Raw genomic sequence first — 27,409 nt, 5'->3', positions numbered from 1 at the left:
ATTAAGCGCCGAAGAAGCTGCAATAACACATTAAAAAGCCAATCAAATTCAAAGTTTCCTGCTTTTGCCATTAACATTATTATTATTATTTCCCTTATTATCATTTACCGATGCCAAAACATTGATTTAATTAACGAGCGGTTAATAGAATGGCAAAGAATGTTTATTTATAAGACCGAAGCGATAATGATTATTTAAATATGAAAGAATTCAACTAACTTCATATTAAGATGTCCTTGTTATGTCGCAAAGAATTAATAAAAATAAAAGTGAAAAAACAATTGAAAACCAGAAAAAGCAAACATGACGAATTAATACAAGTTTAATAAATGCGATAAAACAAATAAAACGATATTTTCAATGGGAACCGTATGGATTTGGGTAGTATGCCTAAATAACAATAAATAGGATTTAAGCCAAGTTTGGTGAGAAATTGTTAACTGAAAATGAGGATACTGAGTACTATACTTACCTCGATGGTCTCTTGTTTTTCTTCAATGATTGTTGTATTGATTTTGTTGAATTTATAATTTTTATTCACTTAAAAATGTAGCTCCAAATACACTTATAATTTTACGGTGTTTAATATATGTATTTATCTTTAAATGTATGTGTGTATGTGTATCGTTAATAATTATGTTTATAGAAACTCATATATCGGAGCCACTCTACCGACAATGCACGAATGATTAGTGTGAGGCGCGGAATTGTTCGCCAATTAAAATGGTTTCGGATTAGGCGAGCCCAAATCCAAATGGGAACCTTATCCTGCTGCACGGATCCGCGACCAAGAGTAAGGAGGGTATCAAAGAAGTGAATATTGAATCGGGTATGTCATCTGATTTCGCCGTCGGCTGAATGTCTTGGCCAATGGTTGCTGTAGTAAGTTACCGCCTCCAGGATGCGAATGTGATTGGTTTTGCTTGCTCGGTTTTACGGAAAAAATTCATTTAAAAAGTTCCATTCTGTGGTTTTGTTTTGCAGTGTAAAACTAGAAATCTAACTGTAAAGATCATCGTCGCCGTTGTCGCCGGGCGAGTTAACTGGCAAGTTGTTACCAGATCCTGAGGTGTTGCCGGTTTGACCGGGGAATCTGCAATGACACATACATTTCCATCATTAACGATTGCAACAAGAAAGAACATTCAATTCTCACCTGAAGTTCTGTCCGAATCCACGGGACTGCTGCAAAGTCTGGGCAAACATCTCGTATTTCCTGATGTCATTATCGGACACCGAACGGCGAGCGAACTTCATGGCCTCCTCAAAGTGGGCGCTGGTAATCTCCGGCACTGGATCGTCCTCGTCCATCTGATTATATGGTAAATAGTCAAACATAAAAATTCTTATTTTTTGCGCTATGCTAAATGACTTACGTCCATCGCCGAGTTCTGGTTTTCGGCGCGCTCCTTCTCGCGACGAATTTCAGCCTCGATGGCCTGTCGGATGGCCAGCTTGCAAGCCCGCTGGCAGATCTCGGTCAGATCGGCGCCAGAGAAGCCCTGCGTCACCTTGGCGATGTAGGTAAGGTCTACTTCCTTGGCCAACGGCGACTTGCGCAAGTTAGCCTTCAGGATAGCCTCACGCGACTTGTCATCGGGCAGCGGAATATAGATCAACTGATCCAGACGGCCCGGACGGAGGATGGCCGGATCGATAATGTCCGGGCGATTGGTGGCTCCGATGATGAACACGTTCTTCTTGGCTCCCATGCCATCCATTTCGGTAAGGATCTGATTGATCACACGATCAGCGGCGCCGCCAGCATCACCGACATTACCGCCACGGGCTTTGGCGATCGAGTCCAGCTCGTCGAAGAAGAGCACACAAGGAGCCGCCGAGCGGGCCTTATCGAAGATGTCGCGCACGTTGGCCTCAGACTCGCCGAACCACATGGTCAGCAGCTCGGGACCCTTGACTGAGATGAAGTTCGCCTGGCACTCGTTGGCAATGGCCTTGGCCAGCAGCGTCTTACCGCAACCAGGGGGTCCGTAGAAAAGGACACCACGACTGGGCTGCATGCCAAACTTCAAGAACTTGTCCGGATGCTCCACTGGGTATTGTACCAGCTCCTGCAATTCCTTCTTGACGCTCTCCAGACCACCGATGTCTGTCCAGGTGGTGTTGGGCACCTCCACAACAGTTTCACGCAGTGCCGATGGACTCGACTTGGTCATAGCGTACCGGAAGTTCTCCATTGTCACGGCCAGCGACGCCAGCACCTCGGCATCGATCTTATCGTCTTCCAAATCGATGAGGTCCATCTTCTCACGGATTTGCTGAAGGGCAGCCTCAGAGCACAGTGAAGCCAGATCAGCGCCCACATGTCCGTGGGATTCGGCAGCAATCTGCTCCAGGTCAACGTCATCGTGCAGCTTCATGTTCTTGGTGTGAATGCGCAGCACCTCCAGTCGACCAGTGGCATCTGGAATGCCGATGTCAATCTCACGATCAAAACGTCCAAAGCGACGCAGGGCCGGGTCAATGGAGTTGGGTCTGTTAGTGGCAGCCATAACGATCAGATGGGAGCTCTTCTTCATGCCGTCCATGAGGGTCAAAAGCTGCGACACAATGCGACGCTCCACCTCGCCATGGGTCTTGTCTCGCTTGGGGGCAATGGCGTCGATCTCATCGATGAAGATGATAGCCGGCGAGTTTTTCTCGGCTTCCTCGAAGGCCTTGCGCAGATTCGATTCCGACTCTCCGGCCAGCTTGGACATGATCTCCGGTCCGTTAATCAGGAAGAAAAAGGCTCCGGTCTCGTTGGCCACAGCCCTGGCAATCAGGGTCTTACCGGTACCCGGGGGACCGTACATAAGGATACCACGCGGTGGCTTCACACCGATGGCCTTGAAGAGCGATGGATGCCGCAAAGGCAACTCAACCATCTCCTTGATTTGGGCCAGCTGCTTGCGGCAACCACCGATATCATCGTAGCCAACGGCGTTTAGGGACTCCTCCTCCTCCTCGCGCTTGATCGGATCACCGTCGCAGAAGATTACCGTCTCGGGAGCTACGATGCAGTAGGGCTCCGGGTCGGTCAGAACCACCTTGAACTCAATTGGACGCATGGCGGCGCGCACAATGAAGTTGTCGCCCATGTGGATTGGCCGATAGGCCTCTAGGAAGTACGGCTTCAGATAGATCTCGAACAGGTTGCCGGTAACGCCTTCGGTGGTTTCGTCGATGGGCAGGATGCGCACCCGCTTGCCGTACTTGACGTCCGGGCAGGACTGCACGGAAACCACATCCGAAAGATGGACGCACAGGTTGTTGCGCACCACGCGGTTCATTCGGATCTTCTCGTCGGGGCAGGTGTCGTCCGAGAGCACGATGCACACCGTCTCCTTTCGGCGCTTGCCCTTCAGAATCACGGTGTCGCCACGGAAGAGCTGCAGCTCATCCATCTTCGCCTGATATAGTTTAAGGGGACGAAAAGAATAGCCAAGTCATGTGAATTAGCCATGCGATGACGTGGCCTTTGGGAGAGTGATTCTTACCTGCGATAGCGACACCACAGAGTTGTCGTCATTCTGAGCCTCCTCCACAATCAGTCGGTTGGGACGGTCCTTGCGCTTCAGGATCGCCGTAGCCAGATCTTCACTGTGGGGTAGAAGAAAAAAGGATCGCGTAAGACTCATCTCTAAGGAAATAGCTTATGTCCTGAAATTTGGCCTAACCGCTTATCGAACGAGTCTTTCGGCTTCATCTTCTCATCCTGCTCGCTGTGATATCCGCGCATAAAGTCCCTGGTATCCCCATCATGATCCATCTTATCGTTCTTGCCGCCGGGCATTTTTTTTTTTTTTTGTTAGTTTTGTTAAATATATGGAAACTAATTTCACCAGTAATACGGAATGGAACTAAGCATTTGGATAATTAGGCTAGCCGAATTATTTTTCGTAGCTAACGTGATGATCAATCTTTATTGATAGATTTGTGAACATAGAAGGTTATCACACTATATCGTTCATAAAAATCTATATTAATCGGAATAATAGTACAAATTCTGGTTTATGGCTTTATTATACGGTATATTCCCATTGTTTATAGTCTTCAGTTATGAAAGAAAGTTTGTATTTTTTGTATTCGATGCTAACTTTTTTGGCGCCATTTGTTATAATAATATCTAAACTTTACTTAGTTGTATTTACACGAATTATTTAGAGGTAAATTATGGGATTTATTGGATTTATTGTTATTTAAACGATATATGTGTTGTATATTGACTACTGGCGAGTTGGGGGAGCATAATGATTAAAACTTCTAGAATTAATGCAATATCACAATAGGTATTACTAATAGGAAGCTAACTAGCATTGAAATATATGGTTTCGGAATATAGAGTTTACAATTTTCGCGACTTATTATCGAAATAGCTGCCATATATGCAGTATTGTTTTTCGTATCCGAAGCTATAACTACAACAACCGGAAAATCGTGTCCTCCAGCAAAGGATGACTTGTATTTTTGGGACAACAAAGGGAAATCGTAAGTTTTCAAGCGGCAACAACAACTGCAAGGGCAGTAACACCAACAACAACAACGTACTGCAAATGGCGATTCTCGCTGGCGTTTTTTTTTCTTCGGTTTTCAGGTTTGCCCTAGTTTCGCAACATTTTGCAACCGAGCAACGGAAAAGTCGCGCTAAATGTATTAGTCTCGCGGAAATCGGCGAAAGCCTTTCACAATTAAATAATAGTATGTCTGCGATGTGGCCCTTGCATATTTTTTTCGGCTCAATGACTGAGCGAAATTTGTGAATTTCGACTTGGACCGACACAGTCGGCGTGTATTTGGGCGTCCAGTTCACTTACCCCTTGGAATCTGCCATGATAAACTAGTTGGCGTTGAACTTATTAACTTAATTGTACAATTCGGCGCGAGTCGGACTATTCGTTGAGCTGGAAATCGGCACTTTTAGTCAAATTCAAAGATGAGGCAGCAGAAACAGATTGGTGATGTGCGTAAGCAGACATTCATCGATTGGGCTTAGAAAACATCGATTGCACGCTGCGATGCTTTGTAAAAGAAATTGAAGTGGCAATGCTAAAGAAATGAGTGGCAACGTGTGCAGGAGCCTAACCTGGCTATGTTCGCTGGCAGATGTTCGCTGCTATGAAGTCATTCGCGATAACGTAGCTGCTTACGTTTTGATTGACAAAGTGCAGCATACTTTTCGGCCATGTCAATATCTAAAATATATGTAGGATGTACATGTAGAATTCAATAGGTCTATTTAACTTAGTTGTAGAAGTTTTGGAAGTAAGAATAAAATCATTCTTTTCCCTAGAACACTCGGCCATCAACCTGTCCCTACAATAACTGCTCAATCGCAGCTTAAGCTCGTAAAAACTTTTTAGTATTCATGGTTTTGGCATTAACGATGCCAATTATGGCAGCGTTTTATTCAGCTTTACTTTCAGTTTTATTTTTTAGCACTTAAGAGAGTGGCAGCGACGTCGGCAGAGCGGAGAGCAGCGCCATTGGGCGTGGTCGCTGCCCCAAAGGAATGGGAGCCAACTCCATGGAAACGCAGAACGAATTCAACCAATCGGCTGCAAGTCTCTTGTCTTCGAAGAGCGCCTGCGCAGAGAGCAAAAGAAAGTGGCGAGCGGAAACCAGTTTTTGTGATGGCGAGGGTGATGATGAAGGGGAGGTGGGGAGTCGGGGTGGCTGAGAAAGATGGCCGTCGCCTTCCGCGACGCAGGAAGCTGCAAAAAGCGGAGGGGGCAGGGCAGCGGAACCGCCTCAGACCCAAAGTCACAATTATGGGGCACTCATTCATTGCGGTGTATGATGCAAACAGCGCTCTTCTCGCTCTTCTCCCTTTTCCACCAAAAGCTGCTGTACAGTCGGACGTCTTTAGCTCTGATTTATTCACATCGTTTTTTGTTTTATTTTACTTTCTCGATCCTGTATTATACTTATTGTGAAGATACAAATTGACAAGACGACAAACGGTATATCTTAATTTATAAACTATTGGTTAGTATTGAATATGAAAAGAAATCCATGAGTAACATATTGGCTATGATATACTTCAAAAGTCTTTATTCAGGTAATTAATTACTAAGATAGAATGTATACTTTTTTGATTGAAATTTGTACACAATAATATAATATAAATATAAATCGTGCAGTTTATAATAGTAGGTTCTTCTGCGACGTCCTTCTTAGTAGATCTAGCAATTTGTTATGAAAAGGAAATGTTTTAATTAAATTGCATTCCTAGAGCTATAAGCCTGATAAATTATACGTACATATAAAGCTTATTTAAGTTTGTCGATCTTTTTTACTTCCACCAAAGACTGGTTGCTCTTACGGACGCCCGACTGTACACCTCGCACCTCCAATCCGTTTAATCAGGCTTCCAAGGAGCCGCACAAGGGCGAGGATGGAGCGTTCTCCTAGTTGACGAGTTAACAGCAATTAGACGTCGACGCCTCACGCTGGATTCGCTTTATTGGAGGTTTATTGAGCGGAATCTGCAGCAGTCCCTCGGCTTGTCTTCGTTGTTGTAATTGTTTTTCGGGGGTGGATGGCCAACAGCGGGAAGGAGGATGCGGTGGAGGGCGAGGGTGTCAGTTCACCCGCTGACATTAATTGGTTGTGTACGAGCCAATTTGGCGTAAAAGGCGCTAAATTGATTGCCCTGCGGTTTTAATCGATGCGCATTCATTCCAAATCACGCACATTTATCACCCGCTGAACCTCCGCCCCCCTGCCAGCCAAGCCACCCACGCACCCCGTCCCTCCGCTCCCCACCCCCGATTTTCGGCATGAGATACAGAGATAGATATGGAAGCTGAGTCACATCTGCGCTGTTTTATAATTGCCGGCAATTGCTGGCCATCCCGGGCAGTTAACTGAAGTTGCAGAAATCAAAACAGAGCCTGCAGTTTTACTCAGCTTCTGGCGGTCCTGGAGATCCTTGCCGAGATCCTGGCCATATAAACCCGTTATATAACCGGTCCTTTAGTTTGACGGAATTCGCAATGCTACCTGGAAATCGCCGTCCTTTCGCCGTTTTTTGTCTTTGTTGTCCAGCAGTTACGCGGAAGTCGAAGCCGTTTTTTAGCCAACGGATTGGCAAGAGGTAAAAAGGATAATGCCAGGGATTCCGCGGAAGAGACGCTCGTAGGGTTATGAAATTTTACGCAAGCTGCTGTAAGCGGATAGTCGAAGGACCCGTCAAGGACTCCCGGCGAACGGGACACAAAGGGGTTCTGTAGACGCATGAAAGGATTTAGCAGGAAGTTACTCGGGGCCTCGCAGGATGTCCATAATTGCACGCAATCAGCGCATAATCCCCGCATCATCTCCGCAATTTGGCAGAAGAAAAACTTGGCCCAAACAATGCAGCGAGTTATGGCTAAAAAAAACACATCGCTGGACAAAAGGAAATTTGCTGCCGACTTGTTGACTTTGCGGCCTTGGGATATCTGAATATCTGGGTATCCATGGGATGCGGAATTCAGCATTTGTGCTCGACAGGTATGCCGAAAGGATTTGATGCACCCGCCCCCGCGCATCAAAACGGGCAACTTAATTGCCAGAAATTCTCAAAACAAACGAAAACAAACAAATAAACAGAAGGGGGCGCGAAAGGATTGGATTTAGTTGACTTCGCTGACAATTAGCTCCTGAACCAGATTGACTTTCTGCGGATCATCTGGGGTAATCGCAGATAATCCCATTACCCCGGGCCAGGACCTCGCGACTCTGCCGCCTTCTCGGCGGAAGGATTAGGGGCGGACCCAGTGCAGAAGTCAGTTGCAAATGCGAAAGGATTACAGATCGGAGATCAGAGATCTGCAGGCTGCAGGTCAGTCGGTGCAGTGTCCTCGGCGGTTTCTGCTGCGGGTTCCGCCCAGTCAGCACGCCCTAATCCGTCCACGCCTCGAAATTAATGCAAACATTTAGAAGGATTATCGCCCTAAAGGGGTTGACAGGATAGCAGGGGTACTGGACCTCGACCTGAACCTGGACCTGGTCCCGCTTCGGATGAACTGAGATGCGCGGGCAAGAGTTGGCCGGCCATAAAAGCATGATAGGATTGCTAATTCGCCGCTACTTGTTGCCCATTCTCTGGGCATTGTCCGCTGGAGGATTTGCCAATCTCAACTGCCACTTGGCTGCGGTTCCCGGGCATCCTTTCCTCATCTCCTTCTCCGCCAGGAGCGTATCAAAAGCCGCGGCACAATTATGCATTTCAGGGAAGTGATTAGGCCTCAGATTAGAGCCAAAGAGTTGACAATATTTGTGGATTTGTCTCGGACTTGCCGGGGATCAGTGGGCTCAGGTACGGATACAGTGCATCCTCCTGCTTATCATTACCGTGTTGTGCATATCCCGATCCAATCCCGATTCCGATCCCTATTTAGATCTGCTCCGGTCGCTCAAGGACACCAGGAAGTCCTGCACTTCCGCGCCTCGCCCATTAAAGGACAACTCCTCAAGTGGGCATCCAAGGGATCGCCGCGATCTCAATTAGCAGGCGCCATCGCTTCTCAAGGGCCCACCGGCAGTCAGTCAGTCAGACAAAAAAAGGGAAGATCGATAGGGGAAGCTGCAGATCCGGACTCGCAATAGCTATGTATGCAACATACATATCTTAAGTGCCTGAGAACTGTGAAGTGAAGCAGCAATTATGTTGTCGTCGCTTTGATCTGCTGCCCGCCACTTGGAGATACAAATGCGGCTGCGGCTGCATCTGCGGCCGAACCACTCGCATCCCAAGTCGATTTCCCTGTTTAAGCATTTTTTAATTGTATGCTAATTGATGGCATCCATGGGATGTGGGTATATTTTTGGCTGCCCCCGCTTCCGGATGCCCAACGACTCTCCCAGCCGCCAATGGGGATGAGTGGGAGCCATTTTGAGCAGCATCCCATTAAGAAGTTGTTTATTCATCACAGCAACAGAAACAGATACAGATACCGATACCCATACCCATAGTGAGATTTCCAAATATCAAGATATACATACATTAGGCGAAAGCGCTTAGTGTTTTATGGAGGATTGAGGGCTTGGGCCATAAACGACTAATCCCGATTCCGGCTAAGATCGCGCAGATTGTCGATCGCTTGATTTTTAGCATGCTAAAAAGGACACGCATGCTAAAAGGACACACCAAGGACAGCAGGAGCGCACGCAAATGGCCTGTGAAAAATGAAGAAAAAATCGCAGCACGCAGATAACAATGCGGCAGGTCGAAGGTCACTCGATCGATCGATCGGTGGTTGTGGTGATGGTACTGCTGCCGTTGGCGGTTCCTTTGCCGTAGAAGGGGCGGGGAGGGAAGGGAGGGAGATCCAGCGGTCACGCCCATTAAGGGCGGCCTGACCTTGCTATCTGGCTAATTTGCATGTCACTTGCTTTTTGTGGCCGTTAACGACGGCGGTTTCTGATCAAACGGTGATCCCCCCATCCAGCCGTGTGAATCTTCGGGGAATCCTTCGGGCGGTGGGAGCTTTGAAGTGCTGACTGTCCTGCGTCCTTCTCGGTACAGACAGACATTCTTAACCGGGTCAGTTTCCCGGACAACCTTGTGACTTTGTGACTTAGTTTTTTAGCCCGGCCCATTAACAGATCATTTGCAGTCGAAAATGCCCGCTTTTTGTTCTGCATTTTTTTTACGATTCGAACCCAGATCAGGATTGTTGGAAAGTCAGATTTAAAAAATATTCCGCGCACCGCAGCGAGTCAATTTTTTTACGGCCCCTGGCCAAAAGGCAAGGTCAGCCAGGATTCTGTCCATTCTGGCATTCTGTTCCGCTTCCGAATTCCGCGAAATGCGAATCTAGGCGGTCTGGCAGAAACCTGGAAACCTAAAAACCTGAAACTAGAACTAGAATTCCAATGCAGTTTTTTTATGCCGCCTAATTTTTATGGCCTAAAAAACGGAACCGATCCCAGGCGAATATCATCTCCGCCATAAAACGCCATGTAGGTAATGCCCGCTGGCCGAAAAAACTGAGAGCCGAGCGCAAAAAAGGACAATTGCCTGGCCGAGAACAAAGAGTCCTGCTCGAGGCGCGCCGTGAAATTCAAGAAAAAATGATTTCATTTTTTAGAATCAGTGCGCGAAATGTGAGCAGAGTCCTGGTCCTAGGCCCAGTCCTCCTGCGGCTTTACGACGGTCATTAAAGCCCCTAAAAAAATAACGCGAAAAAAACGAGAATTGTAAATCATGGATATGGAGGGTCGACGGATAGTCCAGAGTCCAGAGCCCAGAGCCCAGGGATCCTGGGTTCCAGGATACGTTTGTGAGTTTCGAGGGGCCGCGGCAAAGTCAAACCGCAATAAAGTTGACACGTCGTGCGCAGGATCGCAAATCCAGAGGTCCTGAACTGCGGAATCGGTAATCGCCAGTCCTTCGCCACATAATGTAAAGTGCTCTATGTATCTCTGCATCTGTATCTGTATCTGCATCTGTATCTATCGCTATGTGCGCCGAGCTGTGTGTATCCAGGACATGCGCAGAGCGGAGGACACTCCGCCAGCAGGCTGCTGGCCACACCAGTGATTGCCTCAATCATTCTAGTTTCATTATCTGGCCTGCGGATTTATAGCCCTCCTGCCCCAGCCGGAGTGACCCGAAAAGCTGCAACTTTGGACAGCCGCAGCATCCATCAGGGCAATTGATTCGGGCCCTCCTCAACTGCCGCTTCCCATTTGGCTGGGCCATTTACAGTGAACCCTGACCAATTGGCGACGCATTCGCAACACCCAGCAGAGACCACCCCCAGTATGGAAATGCTGCGACTGTTGGCTAAACACGAGTTTGATTGTCGCGATTATCAGTGCGTTAATATCCGTGAAAATGGATTGGCAGAATGGCTCGAATACGAGTCCGATAAACGGCGCATGGTCCGTTAATGGGCAGCGTGCAAATTGGCAAATACCATGCCTATAAAGTATCTGAATCCGATTTCGATTCCGACTCCGAATCCGAATCTCTGCCCCTCATGACGCATACACACACTAGATAGATGCTGTGTGTGCGAGAAACGTGTGAAATTATTTCAGTGCTGGCATCATCATTTTACAAAGATGTTTATTCATCCGCTGGCTGATTGCAAAACCCCTCATCTATTGGCAGGGTCATAAAGCATTTTCGACTTCGTTTAGCGCTCTCAGCTCTCGACTGCAATTACCACGTGAATGGAGTATCGCAGTTTGGAGTATCCAGCTCTGGGAATCTCACTGGCTCTCTGTAGCTCGGCATGGGATTGGATAACAACCAGATTCCCGGCTCCAGCCTCAGATCTCGCCGTGTCCACCGGCGGGAGATCCACCGCGCCTCGCCCTCTGATGATCACTTTATATTCATTGACAGTTAGTGTGAAATTCGTAGCTCATAAATCGATGGAGAGCCCGAATTGCGGTCGTCTTGGCCACAAAAGCTGCCTTTTGTCGGCTCCGTCAGCTGGCAAGAGGAGAGTTTGCGCCATAAACGCCCGATTCCGAGGTGCTAATTCACTATTAAAAGAAATCAGAAACAGAAACAGAAACCGAAACAGAAACAGAAACCCATCCTCGACAATCCCTAGTTCCTCGCTCACCACTCATCACGCCCCAATAAAACTTAATTTTGTTTGCACATCATATGGTAAATGCGTAGAGCCTTGGCTCTTGAATAATACATTGTTTCGTGGGAGAACTTCGCATGAAGTGGCACCCATTCATGGGCTGTGTATCTAAGTATCTGAGTATCTGGGTATCTGAGCATCTGCGCGGTCATGTATCCACTGGATCGCAGCATTGATTGCCCCCATAAACGCTGGAAATATCGGGATTCTCGTTTCTCTGGCGGAGACAATGCCGAATTAGAGGCGAATGCCTAATTGATAATAATATCGCATTTACTCCCTCGAAATCAGTTAACTCTTTTATGCCGCCGGACGAGCAGCTGTGGATGTGGATGATATTCGGATTCATCAGTTCCCATCTGCCCTTTGGACAAACTAATCCTCTCGCCTGCCATTCGGGCAGCTAGTCGCATAATTTTGCAATAAACAACTTGATGATTTCTGGATTTCAACAAGCCTAATCCCTAATCCCCACATGATTAATTATCAACCTGCGCCAGCTACGTCAACCACCCAGCAATCGGATTCCCCCGCCGGCAATCCTGCAGAGATTTCCTGTTTGGCTATTTTTTAATTTACTGTATCCGAATCTGCTGGGGAATTCCCCAGGGCGGAACCGTGGCGCGTATCTTTATTATCAAATCATAAAATGCTGCCACTTGTGTGTTCGCATCCCCCAAGTGAAAACACGAGACGAAACTCCGCAAAACACCAGCAAAGGAAAGGGGTGTGTGAGTGGCACTCCAACTCCAAGGATAACACTTCACGGACCATTTTTTATGCCCATTTGGCTCGGCTGGCAAGTGTCAAAACATGTTTTGATGCCAGGCGCTCAATTAGATATTAGACACAGCCGGGATCAGGGGTGGCTGGCTGGGTGTATCAGCATCCGTGGCTGTATCTACATCCTTGTGCCTCACATCGTTTACCCACTCCACTTCGATTCCATTCGAGTCCCTGCCTCTGGGTTGACTTTGTTTTTTTTTAGCTGCGGGATTATGAGCAATTGACACCCCTTTACACCACGGCTGAGCAATTGAAACACATGTTTTGCACGTCAATTAAATAGGGATTTGATTCGAGAAGGACTCTACCAGCAACCCTCTCTCTCTCTCGCACTGGCTCGTCCTTCCGATGATTTCTCAATTATGACAATTGCCTGGCGATGGAGAAGAGAAAGCAAACATAAGGCCAGGACCAACAAACGAACAAGTAACTCAACGGGTGAGGTGACAATTAATTAGCCGAGCCCAATGCAATCCGAGGACACCGAAATTGATTCCATGGGCAATGCAACCTGACGCGTGGCAGGGAGTGGGCCCAACTTCTCGCCAAGGTCGACGCCCAGCGGGGTGTCCCTGCATTTGCAATGGGCCCTCCCGCTTGGATCCGCTCGGATCGCATTAATAAGCCATTGGCTTGTGCCAATCCCCCGTGGATGTTGTTCCCTTCCCCCGCCGGTGCCGAATCGGCATCCGCATCGGGAACCCTTACTCCTGATTGTGGGTGGCCACTCCGAAGGACACTCGGCACGCTCTGCCGCTCCGTCACTCTTCCGTTCGATTTGCCACAGTTTCCCTGGGAAGGTCAGCAGCCAGCAGCGCAGCGCAGAGCAGAGCAGCTGTCCCGCCAGGTTTCTCCACAGCTAATCCAGAGAGCCAGGTCCATAAAAGCGATTCAGCTCAGGTATATGTACATATATATGTAGATACTACCAGGTACCAGGTAGTGCAAATAAACAGTGTGTGTCGTATAATTTTCAATGTTATTTTCGCATTTATTTCTTAATTTGATTTTGCGCCTTAATTATGACTACAATTAGCTACTCTACAATCTGTACAATCTTCGGGAATAAATAGATGGGGCTGACTAAGACTAGTTTGTACAATCTTTGGGGGAGCAGGATGGGGATGTGGATCGCGGGCTTACGCCTCAGTCTTGTAGGGCTTGAAGAGCTTAGGCTTGGGCTCCGCAATCACGGTTGTCGTCGGCGGCGGCGACATGTCGGAGGCGGGCCGCTTGGCACTGGGCATCAGGAGGCCGGGAGCGGGCAGCGGGCTGGTGGTGGTCAGCGGAGCGGGAGCAGGAACTGATGGAGCTGAGTGAGCCACTGGACTGCGGTCGAACACCTTGGCGTGATCGGATCCCACTGGCGAGAGCGACAGCGTGGAGGAGTGCGGCGATGACGACGACTGCAGATCCAGCGGCGGCGTCTGGGTCTTGGGCACACCCACACCCAGTCCGGTGTAGCAGGAGGCGGAGGGCAGGGCGCCCAAAAGGCCGGCGGCTCCGGCGGAGTACGACGATCCCGTGGCGCTGGATCCCATCATGTGCGGATGGTGCATATGAGGGCCAGCGGGATGTGGCGGCGCCGGGCGGGCGGGGATGTGGTAGGGCGTGTAGCGGTACTGTCCGTAGGGAGAGGGATGGCCGGCATGTCCTGAGTGTCCGGGCATTTGCATCGTGGGCATCTGGGGCATGCCCATCGGGGGCATTCCGGTGGCCATCATGGGATTGGTGGCCACGGCAGCGGCGGCGGCAGCAGCGGCGGCAGCGGGGGGGGGGGGGGGCGGATAGGGCATGCCCACGCTGTTGGCGGCGGCCTGGAGGATGGAGGCGGCGAAGGCGGGGTCGGAGTAGACGGCTGCGTAGGGCCAGGCGACGGCGATCCTCTGGCGCTTGTCCTTCATGCGGCGGTTCTGGAACCACACCTTGATCGTGCTCTCCGGGAGATTCAGCTGGGCGGCCAGTTCGCAGCGACGGGGACGGGACACGTAGTTCTCCTTGTAGAACTCCTTCTCCAAGCGACCCAGCTGGTCACGGGTGAAGGCGGTGCGGTAGCGGCGCACCGACGGGTCGGCGGGAATCTCCGAGCCGCGGCTGCCGTTCAAGGAGTTATCCGGACTGGATAGGCATTCTGTTTGGAGAGAGGAAAGATTGGGTGTAAGTAAATTGTCACGTTTGCTCGGCTTTATCTTTCAACTTACCATTTGGCGAGGGAGGCGGTGTCTGGGGCTTGCCGTACTGGGTGGCCAAGAGGTCCACGACCAGGGGCTTCTGGTCCACGGGACTGGCGTCGTGGTGGGCATGGTGGCTCTCCATGTTGTAGGTTCGGTATCCGTGCATGTTTGGAATGCGTCTTGTGATTCAAAGTTGGCTTAGTCGGAGGAGAGTAACGAAGGCAGTTGTTGACTGTGCGGCGGTCACAGCTCGAGTGTGCTGCTCTCAGCCACCCCGCGCCCTTTTATACCGCTGCGCTCTGCAGGCAAATGGCCGCCGTCGCTGGGAGCGGCCAATCGCAGCGGCCCAGGCAGGTGCGAGCGGGACAGCCTGAGCGGAACGGTGCTAATCGTGCGGTGCTGAGAGTGGATGCGCTGCTGTGCGCTCGGTGCTGAGCGGCGATAACGAGGCGGGACAAAGCGGAGGAGCAGGAGCCGGAGCAGCGGGATGGAGCCGCGCTCTCTGCTCGGCAGGACCATGAGGAGGTCCTGGCCGTGCTGGCCATGGCACTCCCGACCTGGAGAGAGAGAGCTCCGATTTGGTATTCATAGCGGATGAGCGAATCTTTTGTCTCGCCCGCCCGCAGGCGGGTGCTCCGCAGGAGCGAGCGGGACGGGCGGGCCCCCTTAATAATGGGATTTTATCGGCTTCATCAAGAATGATATGGCATTATGCCGCTCAGTCGGGTCGGGTGGTGTGTGTTCGTCGGCAGAGAGTGTGTGTATCCCACTATATATATGTGTGTATTATCGATCGCTTGCCAGCAAATTATTTGCGCTTTTATGAAGTCTTAATATTATGCCGCACGTTTAACAGCCCCACACTGCCATGGCTGCCATGACTTTCGGGTGTTGGAGCTTCATCCACCCCGTTGGAGCGGCAGGGGTGTCCAGCCATAACCATTTGGGATCTGCTGTAGCGAGATAATGGCCGCCCTTGCCCGCAGAACATGGAAAATGGAAAATGGGGACCCAGTTGCCGGGACTTAATTTGAAAAGTTTTCGGTTTCGTTGGGCAAAACATTTATTATGATGATATAATCATGCACAGCGTACCAACTGTACCAGGGCGATAGTGCCTCCTCTCCTGGGCCAGCAAGCCGGCCACTTGCCACTTGCGCAAGTTAGGTTGGAGGTTGGGCCAAAAAAGTCGTGGGGTCCACCCACAACTACCTGCTGTCCGGCTCAAGACGGGTTAAGCTCGCGGATCAGGGCTAAGTCGGCGCAAAAAAATAACCCAGTTCGCTAGTCCGTTAATTGCGCGGCCTTAACCTGCGCGCCCCTAATCCCTTCGACATCATTATTATGTGTTTTTATGACTTTCTAATGAAAAGGTCAAGGGATTGGGATTGGGATCGGGCTAGGGATCGGGATTGGGTTCCAAGTCAAGCCCTTGGCTAATCCCAGCAAACAAACAAACAAACGCCCGCAGAAGATGGCGATGGCTAGATGGCTAGATCGGCGGAATGCCCTGACTTCGCAACCCGGTTTCGTTGTGCGATTAGAGTCCAGGGTCCCTCGATTCCGTCTAAATGAAAGTAGGGCACAGCGTGTTACCAAACTGCGACGATTGTTCAAGATGCTGCAATAAAGTCTAACTCGAAAGTGAAACGAGGACGAAAGCGAAACGCTGCAACTGCAATTGACTAATAATCTGGCTGATGGCAAACGGATTAACACGGCACACACAGCGAGAAACCAGGCCAGCTTTTCGATCTGTCCCAGTTACGGTTCGGGTTCCATTGTTATGCAGTACCGGGTAACCTGGAAGGATACCTCGCTCCTGCGAGTTACTTCAAATTATTGGGTTATATTGCGCCGCAATTTGCATTGGCATTAACTCGCCCGGAATAGCCGCATCGCATCTACTCTACCTACTGGCCGACCTGGAAAAGGCCCACATGCAAGCCTTCCTGCCCCGGGAAAGGTTCAATTCTCGAGGTTCGGGGTTCAGGGCTAACAGCTCACAGCTCATAGCTCAAACCCTACCCACAAGCAACAACCTTGCCTATTGTCCACCTCCGCCGGCCTTTGTCTTTGACTCCGTCCGGAGAATGGACGCGAAACGACCGCTTGGGTTAAGTCGTCAAGCGAGGCTCTGCGGCAGCGACAGTAAATACCCTTTATGGCGATCGGGTGGGTTGGATTGGATTGGGATGGGTTGGACTGGCTTGGTTAGGCGAAAGTGTCCGGCCGCGGGAGTACCTGCCTCTGTTGAATACTCAATCCTCTATCTACCATCTAGATACCGTTTGCGATCCGCAAACACTTTCGCATTTTCCCGGGCCGGCAATACCCGGAATACGGGAAGGCGAATCCCTGCCGATTGTTGCCGCTTTATTGCACATTCTGCACTCACAAAGCGCCGATCTCGCTGATTATGCCCGTCATCATGGCAAGTAAATGGCCAACACACTGGCCGGATTGTCCGCGCAATAGAAATGCGAAGGCGAAGATTCGCAAAACGCTGAGGGAAGGGCGGGAAAAAGGCAAAGGCAGTGCAAAAATTGGCAATAAAACGGCGAAAACGAGGGAATTATGCTTGATGATTGAGTAATTTCTGCCATAAAACAATTACAACAAAAAGACCAAAATTTATGATGATTGCGCGGATTGCATGAGTTGGGATGGGTTGAGTAAGTGATTCAGCACGGAGTCCTCGAAGTCCCATTCGTTGGAAGAGTGCCAGCTCAGTTTTTTACATAATTGATCCAATAAATATATAGATCCTTGCAGGTAAATTTTACTTGCTAAGTTTATTAGTTGACATATGTATACATATATACTTATAATTTGTTTGGCAATCTATTTTAGAAATCCACATGACAGATTCTTTAAAAAAATACGCACATATATATTATTTCATTTTGAATAATTTCTTAAATAATCGGTTGACTTGCTAAATTACTATACCATTTGTTTCATTTTTGTGCTAATAAAAAGGTATATTTTATTAATTTATATGCGCTTTTAAGCTTAAGTAAGCATATATTGAGACTACACACGCTTAAATAAAAAAGGATATTGACATTTCCAGACAATTCTAACAATCTTGCAATATTTTAAAAGGCTATATCATGGTATTTTTTTAACTCCGCCTCATTTTACAAAGATTTTGCTTTGCCATAGAGACCATCCCATTTGATGAGGAGGTATTAGAGCACATCATCCCTCGAGTAAATGTGGTGGTTTCCATCCGCCACTTAAGACAGAACTTTGCACCCTGCACACTCAAATGGCCATAAAATGTGAGGGGATGTATGAATGGCAACATAAGTAATTTAATTTTCTAGCAAACATCATAAAAAAGTGATTCAGCTTGAAGAACGCTTTTCAGACAATCGACGAATTAGCTGCATTTAGCAGTGGGCAATATAAAAAAAGCAGTGGAGGAATCTTGGGGTTTGTCTCGCATTTTTAATGCACAAATCCATTTCACTGGTCTCCAGGAGCAGCGATTTTTGTGGCCCAACCTAGTCACTTTTCCCGAGGGAAGAGGAAGGAAGGCAGCGACATCGACCCAATCGACCCAATGAAATTTCCAATAATTGCCAGAGACAAAAACAAACTGGCATATTTTGGACATGGTTGGAACCGAAGGAACGAGCTCGTAAAAACGCGGACAAACAAACACAAACGGATCTTAAAAACGAGAGCAGTGCGAGTTATGGCCACCATTACAGGTAAGTAGAGCGCTATAACCTTGTCCGCGTTTTTCCAGGAGCCCAATGAAAAGCCGTGAAGAATTAAAAAATTAGAGCAGTTCGCTGGGTTCGGGGAAAAAAACTAGCGCAGCGAAAAAAGCGCACAATGGGAACAAAAAACGTGATCTACTTTCCTAATACGGGCGACAAGGATCGCCGGCGAGGACCTCTCGCGGCAGGACACTCCCGTTCCGCGAACCGGATCGCCGGGACCCATAAAAATCTGCATATACCATAATTCCATACAGATTTCTGAGCCCGGAACAAAGGAGCTGGGAAATGGGAACGGGGCCATAAACCGTAAAGAGAGCACCGGGCACAAAAATCGGCCGGCCAGAACAAAAAACTGATCTAGTTTTCTAATGCAGCGAGGTCGCTCTCGATTTCGAGGATCCTTGTGTCCTCGTCGTCGCTTTTACTGCTGTTATCCTGCGGTTCTGCCGAAGGTGCACCAATAAAAAGGCGCGTCCGCTTTGCTAGTTTCCAGTTCCTAGTCCTACCTAGTTTTTTTTTCCGGCCCAATTTTTAGTGGAAATTCGAGCGGGCAATAAACGCACGCATGTCCTTCCGCATATTCTCCTGTCCGGACAACGACTAACTACCGTAATTAGGAGGTTTGTAGGGCAGGCATCGCGGGAATCGAGGGCTGCGAGGCAGGCCCGGAAAAAGTGACAATGGAAAAAACTCATAAAAAGAGCAACAAAGTGGCCCAGAAAGAAAAAAATTGGCTCGCTTTTTGTCGGAACAAAAAGAGGCCACAAAAAGCGTCCACGAGCCGACTGTCCGCTTCTCACAATCGGGCCAAATAATTAGGTGAGCGATTGTCCGCTCTTTGTGCGGCCCAATGATTAGCGGTTTCTTTTTTAAGGATCATCTTTTTGGCCGGCCGGGATTTTTGGGCCAAGTAGCCCCGGGAAACCATCAATGAGGGCAGGGGCGAAATCTCAAAGTAGGACACATCATGGCATAGATTATTTCCATTTTTTTTAGACTCACGAAGATAATTCTAATTAATTTGATTTTATTACCATTCCTTAACTTTTTGTTACACATATCTGATTTTTATTTTGAGAAAGGATATTACAACGAGATAACCAGGAACATTATCATGATTGTCAGCTAAATTGGATCATGTGTAATATACATACTTTATTCATATTTGCAACTTGAGCTCTTTGGTATTCATATTACATGTTAAGTTACCTCCCATAAAGAAAACAGAAACTGCCATGACTTATATCGCTGTAGTTACATTTAATAATTCACAAGTAAGAGCCTCGCAATGTTGAGAAGCCACCACATTGGCGACCCATCGAGGGACCTTTTTAGAGCCATGTAAACCATTTGATAGATGCAAATTGAGGCATCTGTGACAGAGCCGCCACGGGTGGCCAAATCAATCGGACACGTTTACTATAAATACAGCGCATTGCGGTCTCCGGGGCAATTCACTCGGAGCTGTGACCAATTTCGATTCGGGCGAAGGCCAAAGAGCGGAGAAGGAGCGAAGGAGCAGCAGGAGCTCGGGGTCAGATTCGCCAACAAACGCCGCTGGAAAGCCGCAGAGTGCAGGGTCAGAGTTCGCGGGAGGGGGCAGCCGGACAGGACTCAAGACGCAGTCCTGCAAGAGAGCAGTAGCAGTAGTCCACCGCACTGACGAATCACATCAAAGTGGAACAGTGGACACTGAGTCCAGGACTCGGCCTCAGGGTCAGGCATCCTGCTAACAGACATGTCAAATCACAGGAAAACAACGACGACAGGACATAGTGCCGCCAAAGGAGCAAAGGAACTGCAGAGGAACAGGGACAGCCAGAGCAAGAGGGAGAGGAAGAGGGAAGAAGGTCCTGCGAAACAGCATCGACTCACCGCAGCAAATTCGCGCTGACTGTGCGAGAACAGCGGGGCACACCATAATATTTTGGTTGCTCGAGGAAATCTTCGGCTGGAGAACGGAGGACCCGGCTTTCGGAGGAATTCCTCGCTGCCCGGGCCCTTTATTGATGGGCAATTAGCCACGGTGAGTGGCGGTTTCGAGTGAGCTGCAGGACTCTGGCTACTCCGGCCCCGAATGGGACCCTACTCGCGTTGGATTCGCTCGGCAGGAGCAAACCCACAGCTTCAGTGGCGGCGTCGAGATATCTTCCTGTGTTTCCATCACCATTTCCATTCCCATTCCTATGTCATCGTCTGTTTCTGTAAATTTGAGAAAATTAAGTCGTTCCGGTTGTGCCCGTTTTTAGGTGGTACTTCTGTAGCAATTTTATTTGTATCGTAGGTGTTGTATTTGTCAACATTTAGACTCTGCGACTCGGAAATCTGGACATTGCACACAGGACTTTTGGACTCAGGACTCTGGATCGGCAGGCAGTGGCAGCGGATTAGCCGATTTGTGGGCACGGATTCGAAATGCCTACTGCAGCACTAATTGGGCCGCTCTCTGTGCGAAGGGATGCGGATGCAGGATGGACGGATGGTTGCTTGGCTGCCTGGCTGGTGGGATGGGCAGGGGGTGTTTTAAGGATGCGTTTATCAGCGCTGAGGATGTGCTAATTTTTTACTCAGCAGACCTTGCTGCGAGCAGAAAGTGAGCACTGAGTGCGCAGGCTGGGGGTGAATTGAATCATCGTTGAATGGCTTTTATTTCTTGAGCGTTTTCCAATAGAAACCGCTTAGGATGGGCTTTTAGCATTCAAGATATTATTAATTTTAATAATTACGTATGTAAGTACATACATAAGCCAATAAAGGAGTTAAATAGTAACCAAATGACTCTGAACCGTTCTATGTAGGAATAAATTAGACAAAGTTATTAGAGGTTTTGATAATTTGTAACGTCTTACATAGCAGGTTTTTTTAATTTCCATGTGAATAATTTTATACTCGATTTTATATAAATTGAAGCAAATTTTTTATCTACATTGGTGTATGCCCGTGTCATGTGGAAAATATGTAAGAAACGTAGCTTAAACGCAATCTCAAAAGTATGCAACACTTTTTTAAACAACGTAAGCCGCTATCGTAGACCTACGCTCTCATCAGTGAGTTTCTGTCAGCCAGCAAGCATGCCCGTTTCGTCTGGCAACGCTGCGACCCATTAAATTTAAAATTCTGTATTTAAAAAACCTTTATTTAAAACATAAATACACATTTAATATGGCGTCTGCTTGCGCGACTTCTTCTCCTTCTTGGCCTTCAGTTTTTCACTGCTGACCGCCGTTCCACTTGCGTCCTGTGTCCAAACCGTAACAATGCCGGATTCTCCGCCGGTAAAAAGTAAACTTCTCTTCGAATCGAAAAGACTGTCTCTGACGATCTGCTTGTTGCCCTGGAAATTGGCCAATGGCTGGAGGCTGTTCTTCGAGGTAACGCTAACAGAGCGCAGGATCTCGCTGAAAGAAGGTTATTCAGTTGGTTGGGTTCTAGGCAAAAAGTCAGTTAATAACGAACCCCTTGTTGAAGTTGGTGCCCGCCAGCAGAAAGACTCCTCCGTCGTCCTGATTGTGGGCATTTATCAGGTTGAAGTTTGCGGCTTTTTTTCTCCTTATAGCCGCCGTGACATCCTGCCGCTCAAAGGATGCCACCTCGTCGCCCTCCTCGCACTCGTAGCTCTTGAAATCGCCAGTTGTCGTGACGCAGGATATGATGTCTTTGTCGTAGACGTTTTTGTGCCACGCCAACCGGTACACACTGCTCTCCGTGTTGAAGGTGTTAAGCAGTGCTTCATCCTCGTCTGGCTCCTTCACATCGAACACGTTTACTAGGCCGTCCACACTCCCTGTGGCCAGAAGGTCCGGATTCTGAGCATGGAACCGCAACGAGGTGATATCGTCCTCATGGCTTTCGAAGTAGACGCCCATCTGCTGGCGCTCCCGAACATCGAAGAACACCAGGAACGCGTTGCTGTGAAACTGTTCGGTGCCGCAGCAAATAATCCGGCCGTTGGCGTTCCTGTCGAAGCACGAAAGCGACTTGGGCACCGGAGGCACATTAGGGTGCTGCGTGTACTTGAACCGCGCCTGTTCGCCCCTTAGCCGCAGATCGTAGAGGCGCACGTAGCCATCGGTGGTGCCCACCAGGATGTTGTGTGGTCCCTCATCGAGGAAGCGGACGCCACAAATGCTTACGTGCTGCGGCGAGTCTGTGGGCGGCAGGTAGCTAAAGTTCTCCAGTTTCCCGGCGCCCGAATCCAAATTGTAGATATGCACTGCTGAATTGGACAGTCCAGCGGCCATCCGGGAGAATTCCTGATCTGCGGCTAGGCTAAGAACATATTCACGCTGCAAGGACACGCTGACTTCGTCCTGCGGCTTGTACTTCAGCTGGAATTCGGCGGCAAGATCCTGTGCGCTACAAGTGTCCTCGTCGCCGATGTCTTCCTCGTCTTCCGAGTCGGGCAGCGCCTCCTTCGCAGCTTCTGCAGGATGTACGGATTAATCAGGCTGTCTTGCCAGGCTTATAGCTAATAAAACCTTCGCAATATTTGTTAAAGTCGCTCATTCTTGTTTATTGTTGATTTGCCGCACGTGCATTAAATGACGACAGTGCTGGCCTTTTAGCGAGATTAAAGCTAACCTTAGCTGAAGGCACATTGACTACTTAATAGACGAGTTGAAATGGATAAATAAAAGTGCACTTTAAATGCATTAGCAGTCTTTCTTTTATGACGAACCCACTTATTCGACAACTTTATTGATTTCTAACTGCTTCAAGAACTAGATAATAATATGATTTTGAAGCCAAATCACACACCATTCTTTGCGATGCTTCTTCATAGCAATTCAAACAAAGCCATTCACAGTGAAGCGCCTTTAAATCAAGGCGCGCATTATGATCGTTTTAAATAAATTTAGATAATGGTTTCTTCGAAAAGTTTATGGTAATGGTTATTTAAAATTAACTCAATTGTTATCATCAACAGTTCCTTCCATCAGATTCGTAGGTCCATGCAGCACAATAAGCAAGATTTCTTTGTTTTCGTTTAATATCGATCTGTAGTTTTATTCTTTATACAAAAATGAATTTCACAAGAAGCCGTTCCGAATACGACCTACATACATATGCTGTTGCCATAAGTCAGTTGCCTAAATATTCTTTCGGTTTGGAGCTGGATTTGCGTGTTCGTTGAGGTTTCTTGATTGCCTGACTTGACTCTGTATCTCGTTTTGTGTTCTGTATGGTTATATAAATATATATTTACATATTTATATAGGTTCTGCCATTTTATATTTAACAAAGGACTCTTATTCCTGCGCAGCATCTCTAACAAGAAGAACTCTTCAACAAGCAACTATGTATTCAATAATTAGATATATGCGGGCTACATTTATAGATCCTATTCACATGAAGTCGTCATAGTCTTCGGTGAAGTCATTTCCGTACTTTTGGTAACCGTCAATGTCCTGCAAAAGAGCGAATTTTAAGGTTCATTGGTTGATCTCGAACAGGGATTGAAACACTCACGTCGTTTTCGGTGCGGAGAGTAACCTTGCCCTTGCCCTTTCCAGCGGGCTTTTTGGCATTGGCCTTTTCCAGCTTCAGCTTTTCCGAGTGCAAGACCTCCACGTTCATCTTGACCTTTTTGATGTCAGCGGCGCTTACTAGATAAGGTGCAAAATCAAATCAGATAAGCCGCCTTTAATTGTCAGCCAGCTAATCACTCACGATTCACGCATAGGCTGCGCACCAGATCCTCAACAAACTGGGGGAAGTGCTCAGACTCACGGAACTGCGCCACCTTCCAGCTAAGCGTTGCGCCGAACTCCTTGAACTCCTCCTTGGTCTCGGGGTTGAAGGCGTCAAGCCCTCCGCATGTACTCGTCACGCCGAACGCTTCCTGGGCATGCTTGAGATCAGAGGCCTCCTGGATTTTTTGCAATCGCAGTTTTTCAGCCAACTTTTCTGCAGGCGATAGATTGGCCAGACGTTCTGCCTCCGCTTCCTCCTCTCGAAGCTGTTAAGAACAGATGATGACAATATAGCCAATGATTGAGAACTGCTTTTCAGCCTTATCTCACCGCCTGCTGTTCCAGTTTGGCTTTTAGCGCCTTATTTGGCTTCGGTTTGGCTGGTGCTTCTGTTTTCGTGGGCTTCTCCTCGTCCTTTTTTTCCTCCTCATCCTCCCAGCTGTCCTGTGGGCAGCAAACAAACAAATGATTCGATCAGTCTGCTGCAAAAGTGCACACGTGTACAGCGAAACGAAAGTGAAACCGTGTGCAAGAAAACAAGTTTTGGCCCATTTGTTGTTGGACACTTGGCTAGTTGGTTTCGAATGCGGCACTGCTTTCGGTCTCACTTGGATTTCGTTAGTCGCACCTTGATGTCCTCATCCTCGTCCTCGCCCTCCCACTTGTTTACGCTGGCGGCGGCAGTCGGCCGGATGACCACATCGCTGTCTGCTGCGGATTCTGCCAGGTGACAGGATGAGTCCCAGGAACATGGTGAATAACAAGGGTTTCAAACGGTTAGTTGGCACGGGGGCTAAAAATACTCATCAAGGCTGGTTGCATGGCACTCCAACAACAACAGCAATAGCAGCAGCAACAACAGCGACGGCGACCACGTTTATTGTCCGCCGTGCAGATGACGCACCGCCCACTCTCCCGCCTAGGCCAATCGCAACTTACCCCAATCGTCGGCCATGTTTTTGGTTGCCTATTTGCTTGCGGGATTTGTGCTTCTGGATAGGATGGAGCTGGGATCGACTTGTTTCCAGCCTCGGCAACGATTTCGGGAATTTTCCAAAACCAAATTTCTGTGGATCTGTAGTGTGGCCAAGGCGCGACTGTCGGAAAATGCGGGTGTAACGTCGCCGATAGCCTGTTGCCATCGAGTATTCGTAGTGATATCGAGCTATCGAAAATTTGAAATTTTTTACCCTAATATTTTTCCTTTCTAATATTTTTCCTTTCTAATATTTTTCCTTTCTTTATTATGTTATTTTTCTTTCAATTAATTGCAAAAATGTGTCAAGCCAACTAAAAAAGCTGATATGCAACACAAATTTATCAACTTTGATAGGAAATCTTCAAATCTTTAAAGATTTAAGTTAGCCAACAGTTATTTCAGAAAAATTCATGATAAATTCTTTAAATTAATTGCAAAAATATGTCAAACCAACTAAAAAAAACTAATATGCAACACAAATTTATCAACTTTGATAGGAAATCTTCAAATCTTTAAAGATTTAAGTTAAAAGTTTTTTCAGAAAAATTCATGATAAATCTCCCTCGTCGTGGGGTTCTAAGACTCTTAGTCATAGAGTTATATGGAAAATTGATTCGACTCGATAAATTATAATGTAGAGACTATATATGTACATACATATGCATATTCTTGATAAGAAGAACTAGCTGTGTCGATATATACATACCTCCATATCCCTCGAACTCTCCAATAGCTGACTAAGACTATCCTTCAGTCTAGGAATTTTTTCGATTTAGAGTCTAAGTCAACCTTAATGGAGTTAGAGTTGGTCTAAGTAAGATCTGGAGTTGTTTTAAAGATAAGTGTATACATTCGTTACTTAAGTGTTTAGGTGTTGTTTTGTTAACAAAGAACAAATCCCATTTCTGCATGCATAAAAAGTTTCAATTTAATATCGTTAAATTAAATTAGTATTTTTACCGATTTCTGCTTAATTTTAAGTTCATCTTCAGCGATCTTATTCATTTTCTTCTTTATCCACTCATAATATGAGGAAGTTTTCGTGTAAACCGCTGGCCCAAATCCGTAACTGGAGGGGCCCCCTCCGTAGGAGGTTATTCCGGCTAAGTAATAAAATTGACCAGCACCCCTGCCCACCGATGCCATCAGCGGGCTACCGGAATCGCCCAGTCCGGTGTCGGTGCCATCCCGTCCCATGGCACATATATGGATGTCCTTATCGACTCGTAGTGTGGGATACCGATTCAAGCACTCATCCGGACTCATTCCACTGATAGTGCCTTGCAACAGTACGGGGCTGTAGTGCTGCTGGCCAAAATCGCCCCAGCCGGCAATTTGAAAAGGTTGGTTTTCGAAGAAGGAATTTGACAATTCAATGCCAGGCCAAATGCAAATGGGTCTGATCTGAAGGGTGTATCTGAAAGAGAGGCCATAGATGGGAAAAGGTGAAAGGAGGGAGCCCCAAAGTGCACAATACTTACTTCACCCGACTCTTCAGACGCAACAGAGCAATGTCGTTGTAGTGGATTTCATTTCTCTTGTAGTACTGCTCGTGCGGTACCCTCAGATCCACATCGATGTCCACGTAAGCTGGAGCGCATTTCTTGGCTCCATTCGGCAGTCGGGTGCAGTCGGGATCGTTATCGGTGTCATGCTCGCCCAGGCGCACACTGGCCACATAGAAGTCTTTCACGAACAAACAATGGGCTGCCGTCAGCACATAGCGACTGGCAATCAAGGAGCCCGCACACATGGGAGACAGCCCGCGGCGCTCTGCTGAGTAGGCATTGTAACCCAGCAGGACTGTCCAGGGAAACTGGTTGGGCTGTGCCTCCATGCCACCTACGATATATAACGACGGGGGACTCTGTCCGCAGACATTGCTATTTGGTAGTTTAACCCCAGCAACCATTGGGCAGCAGGTGAAAACCATGTGCACTAGCTCATGGGCAAAATGATCAATTTTGCATAGTTTGTTTCGGAACTTTGATTGCTCATGGTTTGTCATATTCCGGCGATTTAGAAGCTCCATAAGAGGTTCACATTTGCTCAGTGGGATGCAAATCTCGTCTAGTGGACAAGTTCTACATTTTGCTAAGGGCGGTAAAAAAAATTTACCAGTTAATGAAGCTCAAAATGGAGGAATTTAGCATTTGTCACACTGTATGAAATCCTATTAAAGGTTGCATTTTCCTGGTGCGACCATAAATGTGTGCATCGAAATCAACCCAATGGAGTTCTAATTTTGTAATTAAAAGGTATTAATTATTGTTGAAATTAAAAAAGAAATCCATGAGCTGCCAAAGGATGTATTAAACACTGGCACTGATCCGATGAAATTGTAAATATCCTTGCCACTATTTACCAAATTCTAAAGAATTCACCAAGGAAATCGCTTGAAGCCAAAGTGTCAAATAAAATTGGATCGAGACCATCTTGAAAT

At 47.7% G+C, this 27,409-nt stretch overlaps 5 protein-coding genes across 7 annotated transcripts; all 5 read right to left on the bottom strand.

The window, feature by feature from the left end:
• Nucleotides 1–616: 616 nt before the first annotated feature.
• LOC117136368 (transitional endoplasmic reticulum ATPase TER94) lies at nt 617–4,971 on the bottom strand. Of its 3 annotated transcripts, none has more exons than XM_033297251.1 (5): nt 4,818–4,971; nt 3,501–3,603; nt 1,377–3,413; nt 1,157–1,311; nt 617–1,093 (listed from the first exon to the last, which is right to left on the bottom strand). In XM_033297251.1, exons 1-5 carry the CDS (start codon nt 4,832–4,834, stop codon nt 1,000–1,002), a joined length of 2,406 nt encoding a protein of 801 aa, XP_033153142.1. In that variant the 5' UTR covers nt 4,835–4,971; the 3' UTR covers nt 617–999. The 3 variants fall into 3 exon arrangements, with proteins under 3 accessions (XP_033153142.1, XP_033153140.1, XP_033153141.1); XM_033297249.1 differs by lacking the exon at nt 4,818–4,971 and adding an exon at nt 3,681–3,787; XM_033297250.1 differs by lacking the exon at nt 4,818–4,971 and adding an exon at nt 3,681–3,787 and having other exon boundaries at nt 1,157–1,308.
• An 8,379-nt stretch (nt 4,972–13,350) lies between these two features.
• Nucleotides 13,351–14,904, bottom strand: LOC117137997 (segmentation protein even-skipped). The gene is made up of 2 exons (XM_033299784.1): nt 14,585–14,904; nt 13,351–14,514 (listed from the first exon to the last, which is right to left on the bottom strand). The coding sequence occupies exons 1-2, from the start codon at nt 14,721–14,723 to the stop codon at nt 13,523–13,525; spliced, it is 1,131 nt and encodes a 376-aa protein (XP_033155675.1). The 5' UTR covers nt 14,724–14,904; the 3' UTR covers nt 13,351–13,522.
• Nucleotides 14,905–21,412: 6,508 nt separating this feature from the next.
• LOC117136866 (WD repeat-containing protein 89) lies at nt 21,413–22,879 on the bottom strand. The gene is made up of 3 exons (XM_033297966.1): nt 22,773–22,879; nt 21,751–22,717; nt 21,413–21,692 (listed from the first exon to the last, which is right to left on the bottom strand). Exons 1-3 carry the CDS (start codon nt 22,798–22,800, stop codon nt 21,452–21,454), a joined length of 1,236 nt encoding a protein of 411 aa, XP_033153857.1. The 5' UTR covers nt 22,801–22,879; the 3' UTR covers nt 21,413–21,451.
• Nucleotides 22,880–23,274: 395 nt separating this feature from the next.
• LOC117136868 (eukaryotic translation initiation factor 3 subunit J) lies at nt 23,275–25,095 on the bottom strand. The gene is made up of 6 exons (XM_033297969.1): nt 24,927–25,095; nt 24,616–24,707; nt 24,318–24,431; nt 23,965–24,253; nt 23,764–23,900; nt 23,275–23,702 (listed from the first exon to the last, which is right to left on the bottom strand). Exons 1-6 carry the CDS (start codon nt 24,940–24,942, stop codon nt 23,640–23,642), a joined length of 711 nt encoding a protein of 236 aa, XP_033153860.1. The 5' UTR covers nt 24,943–25,095; the 3' UTR covers nt 23,275–23,639.
• An 813-nt stretch (nt 25,096–25,908) lies between these two features.
• Nucleotides 25,909–27,170, bottom strand: LOC117136867 (spaetzle-processing enzyme). Its single transcript, XM_033297967.1, has 2 exons — nt 26,448–27,170; nt 25,909–26,383 (listed from the first exon to the last, which is right to left on the bottom strand). Exons 1-2 carry the CDS (start codon nt 26,996–26,998, stop codon nt 25,909–25,911), a joined length of 1,026 nt encoding a protein of 341 aa, XP_033153858.1. The 5' UTR covers nt 26,999–27,170.
• Nucleotides 27,171–27,409: the final 239 nt, after the last annotated feature.

This window comes from Drosophila mauritiana, chromosome 2R, assembly GCF_004382145.1.
Source record: "Drosophila mauritiana strain mau12 chromosome 2R, ASM438214v1, whole genome shotgun sequence".
NCBI classification, from domain to species: domain Eukaryota; kingdom Metazoa; phylum Arthropoda; class Insecta; order Diptera; family Drosophilidae; genus Drosophila; species Drosophila mauritiana.
The sequence above is the reverse complement of the archived record's forward strand: the minus strand, read 5'-3'. Positions and strand labels throughout refer to the sequence as shown.

Bases quoted from the DNA above. Each gene is read 5' to 3' on its own strand.
- LOC117137997 (XM_033299784.1), bottom strand. From the start codon at position 14,723: ATGCACGGATACCGAACCTACAACATGGAGAGCCACCATGCCCACCAC. The intron at 14,515-14,584 runs GTAAGTTGAAAG...CTCTCCAAACAG, and splicing joins ACCGCCTCCCTCGCCAAATG to AATGCCTATCCAGTCCGGAT.
- LOC117136867 (XM_033297967.1), bottom strand. From the start codon at position 26,998: ATGGAGCTTCTAAATCGCCGGAATATGACAAACCATGAGCAATCAAAG. The intron at 26,384-26,447 runs GTAAGTATTGTG...CCTCTCTTTCAG, and splicing joins CGTCTGAAGAGTCGGGTGAA to ATACACCCTTCAGATCAGAC.
- LOC117136866 (XM_033297966.1), bottom strand. From the start codon at position 22,800: ATGAGCGACTTTAACAAATATTGCGAAG. The intron at 22,718-22,772 runs GTTTTATTAGCT...TACATCCTGCAG, and splicing joins CTTTAACAAATATTGCGAAG to AAGCTGCGAAGGAGGCGCTG. The intron at 21,693-21,750 runs GTTCGTTATTAA...ACCTTCTTTCAG, and splicing joins GGCACCAACTTCAACAAGGG to CGAGATCCTGCGCTCTGTTA.
- LOC117136368 (XM_033297249.1), bottom strand. From the start codon at position 3,772: ATGGATCATGATGGGGATACCAGGGACTTTATGCGCGGATATCACAGC. The intron at 3,604-3,680 runs GTTAGGCCAAAT...TCTACCCCACAG, and splicing joins AAAGACTCGTTCGATAAGCG to TGAAGATCTGGCTACGGCGA. The intron at 1,312-1,376 runs GTAAGTCATTTA...CCATATAATCAG, and splicing joins ACCAGAACTCGGCGATGGAC to ATGGACGAGGACGATCCAGT.
- LOC117136868 (XM_033297969.1), bottom strand. The intron at 24,432-24,615 runs GTGCGACTAACG...TGCTGCCCACAG, and splicing joins ACGAGGATGAGGACATCAAG to GACAGCTGGGAGGATGAGGA. The intron at 23,703-23,763 runs GTGAGTGTTTCA...GCTCTTTTGCAG, and splicing joins CTCTCCGCACCGAAAACGAC to GACATTGACGGTTACCAAAA.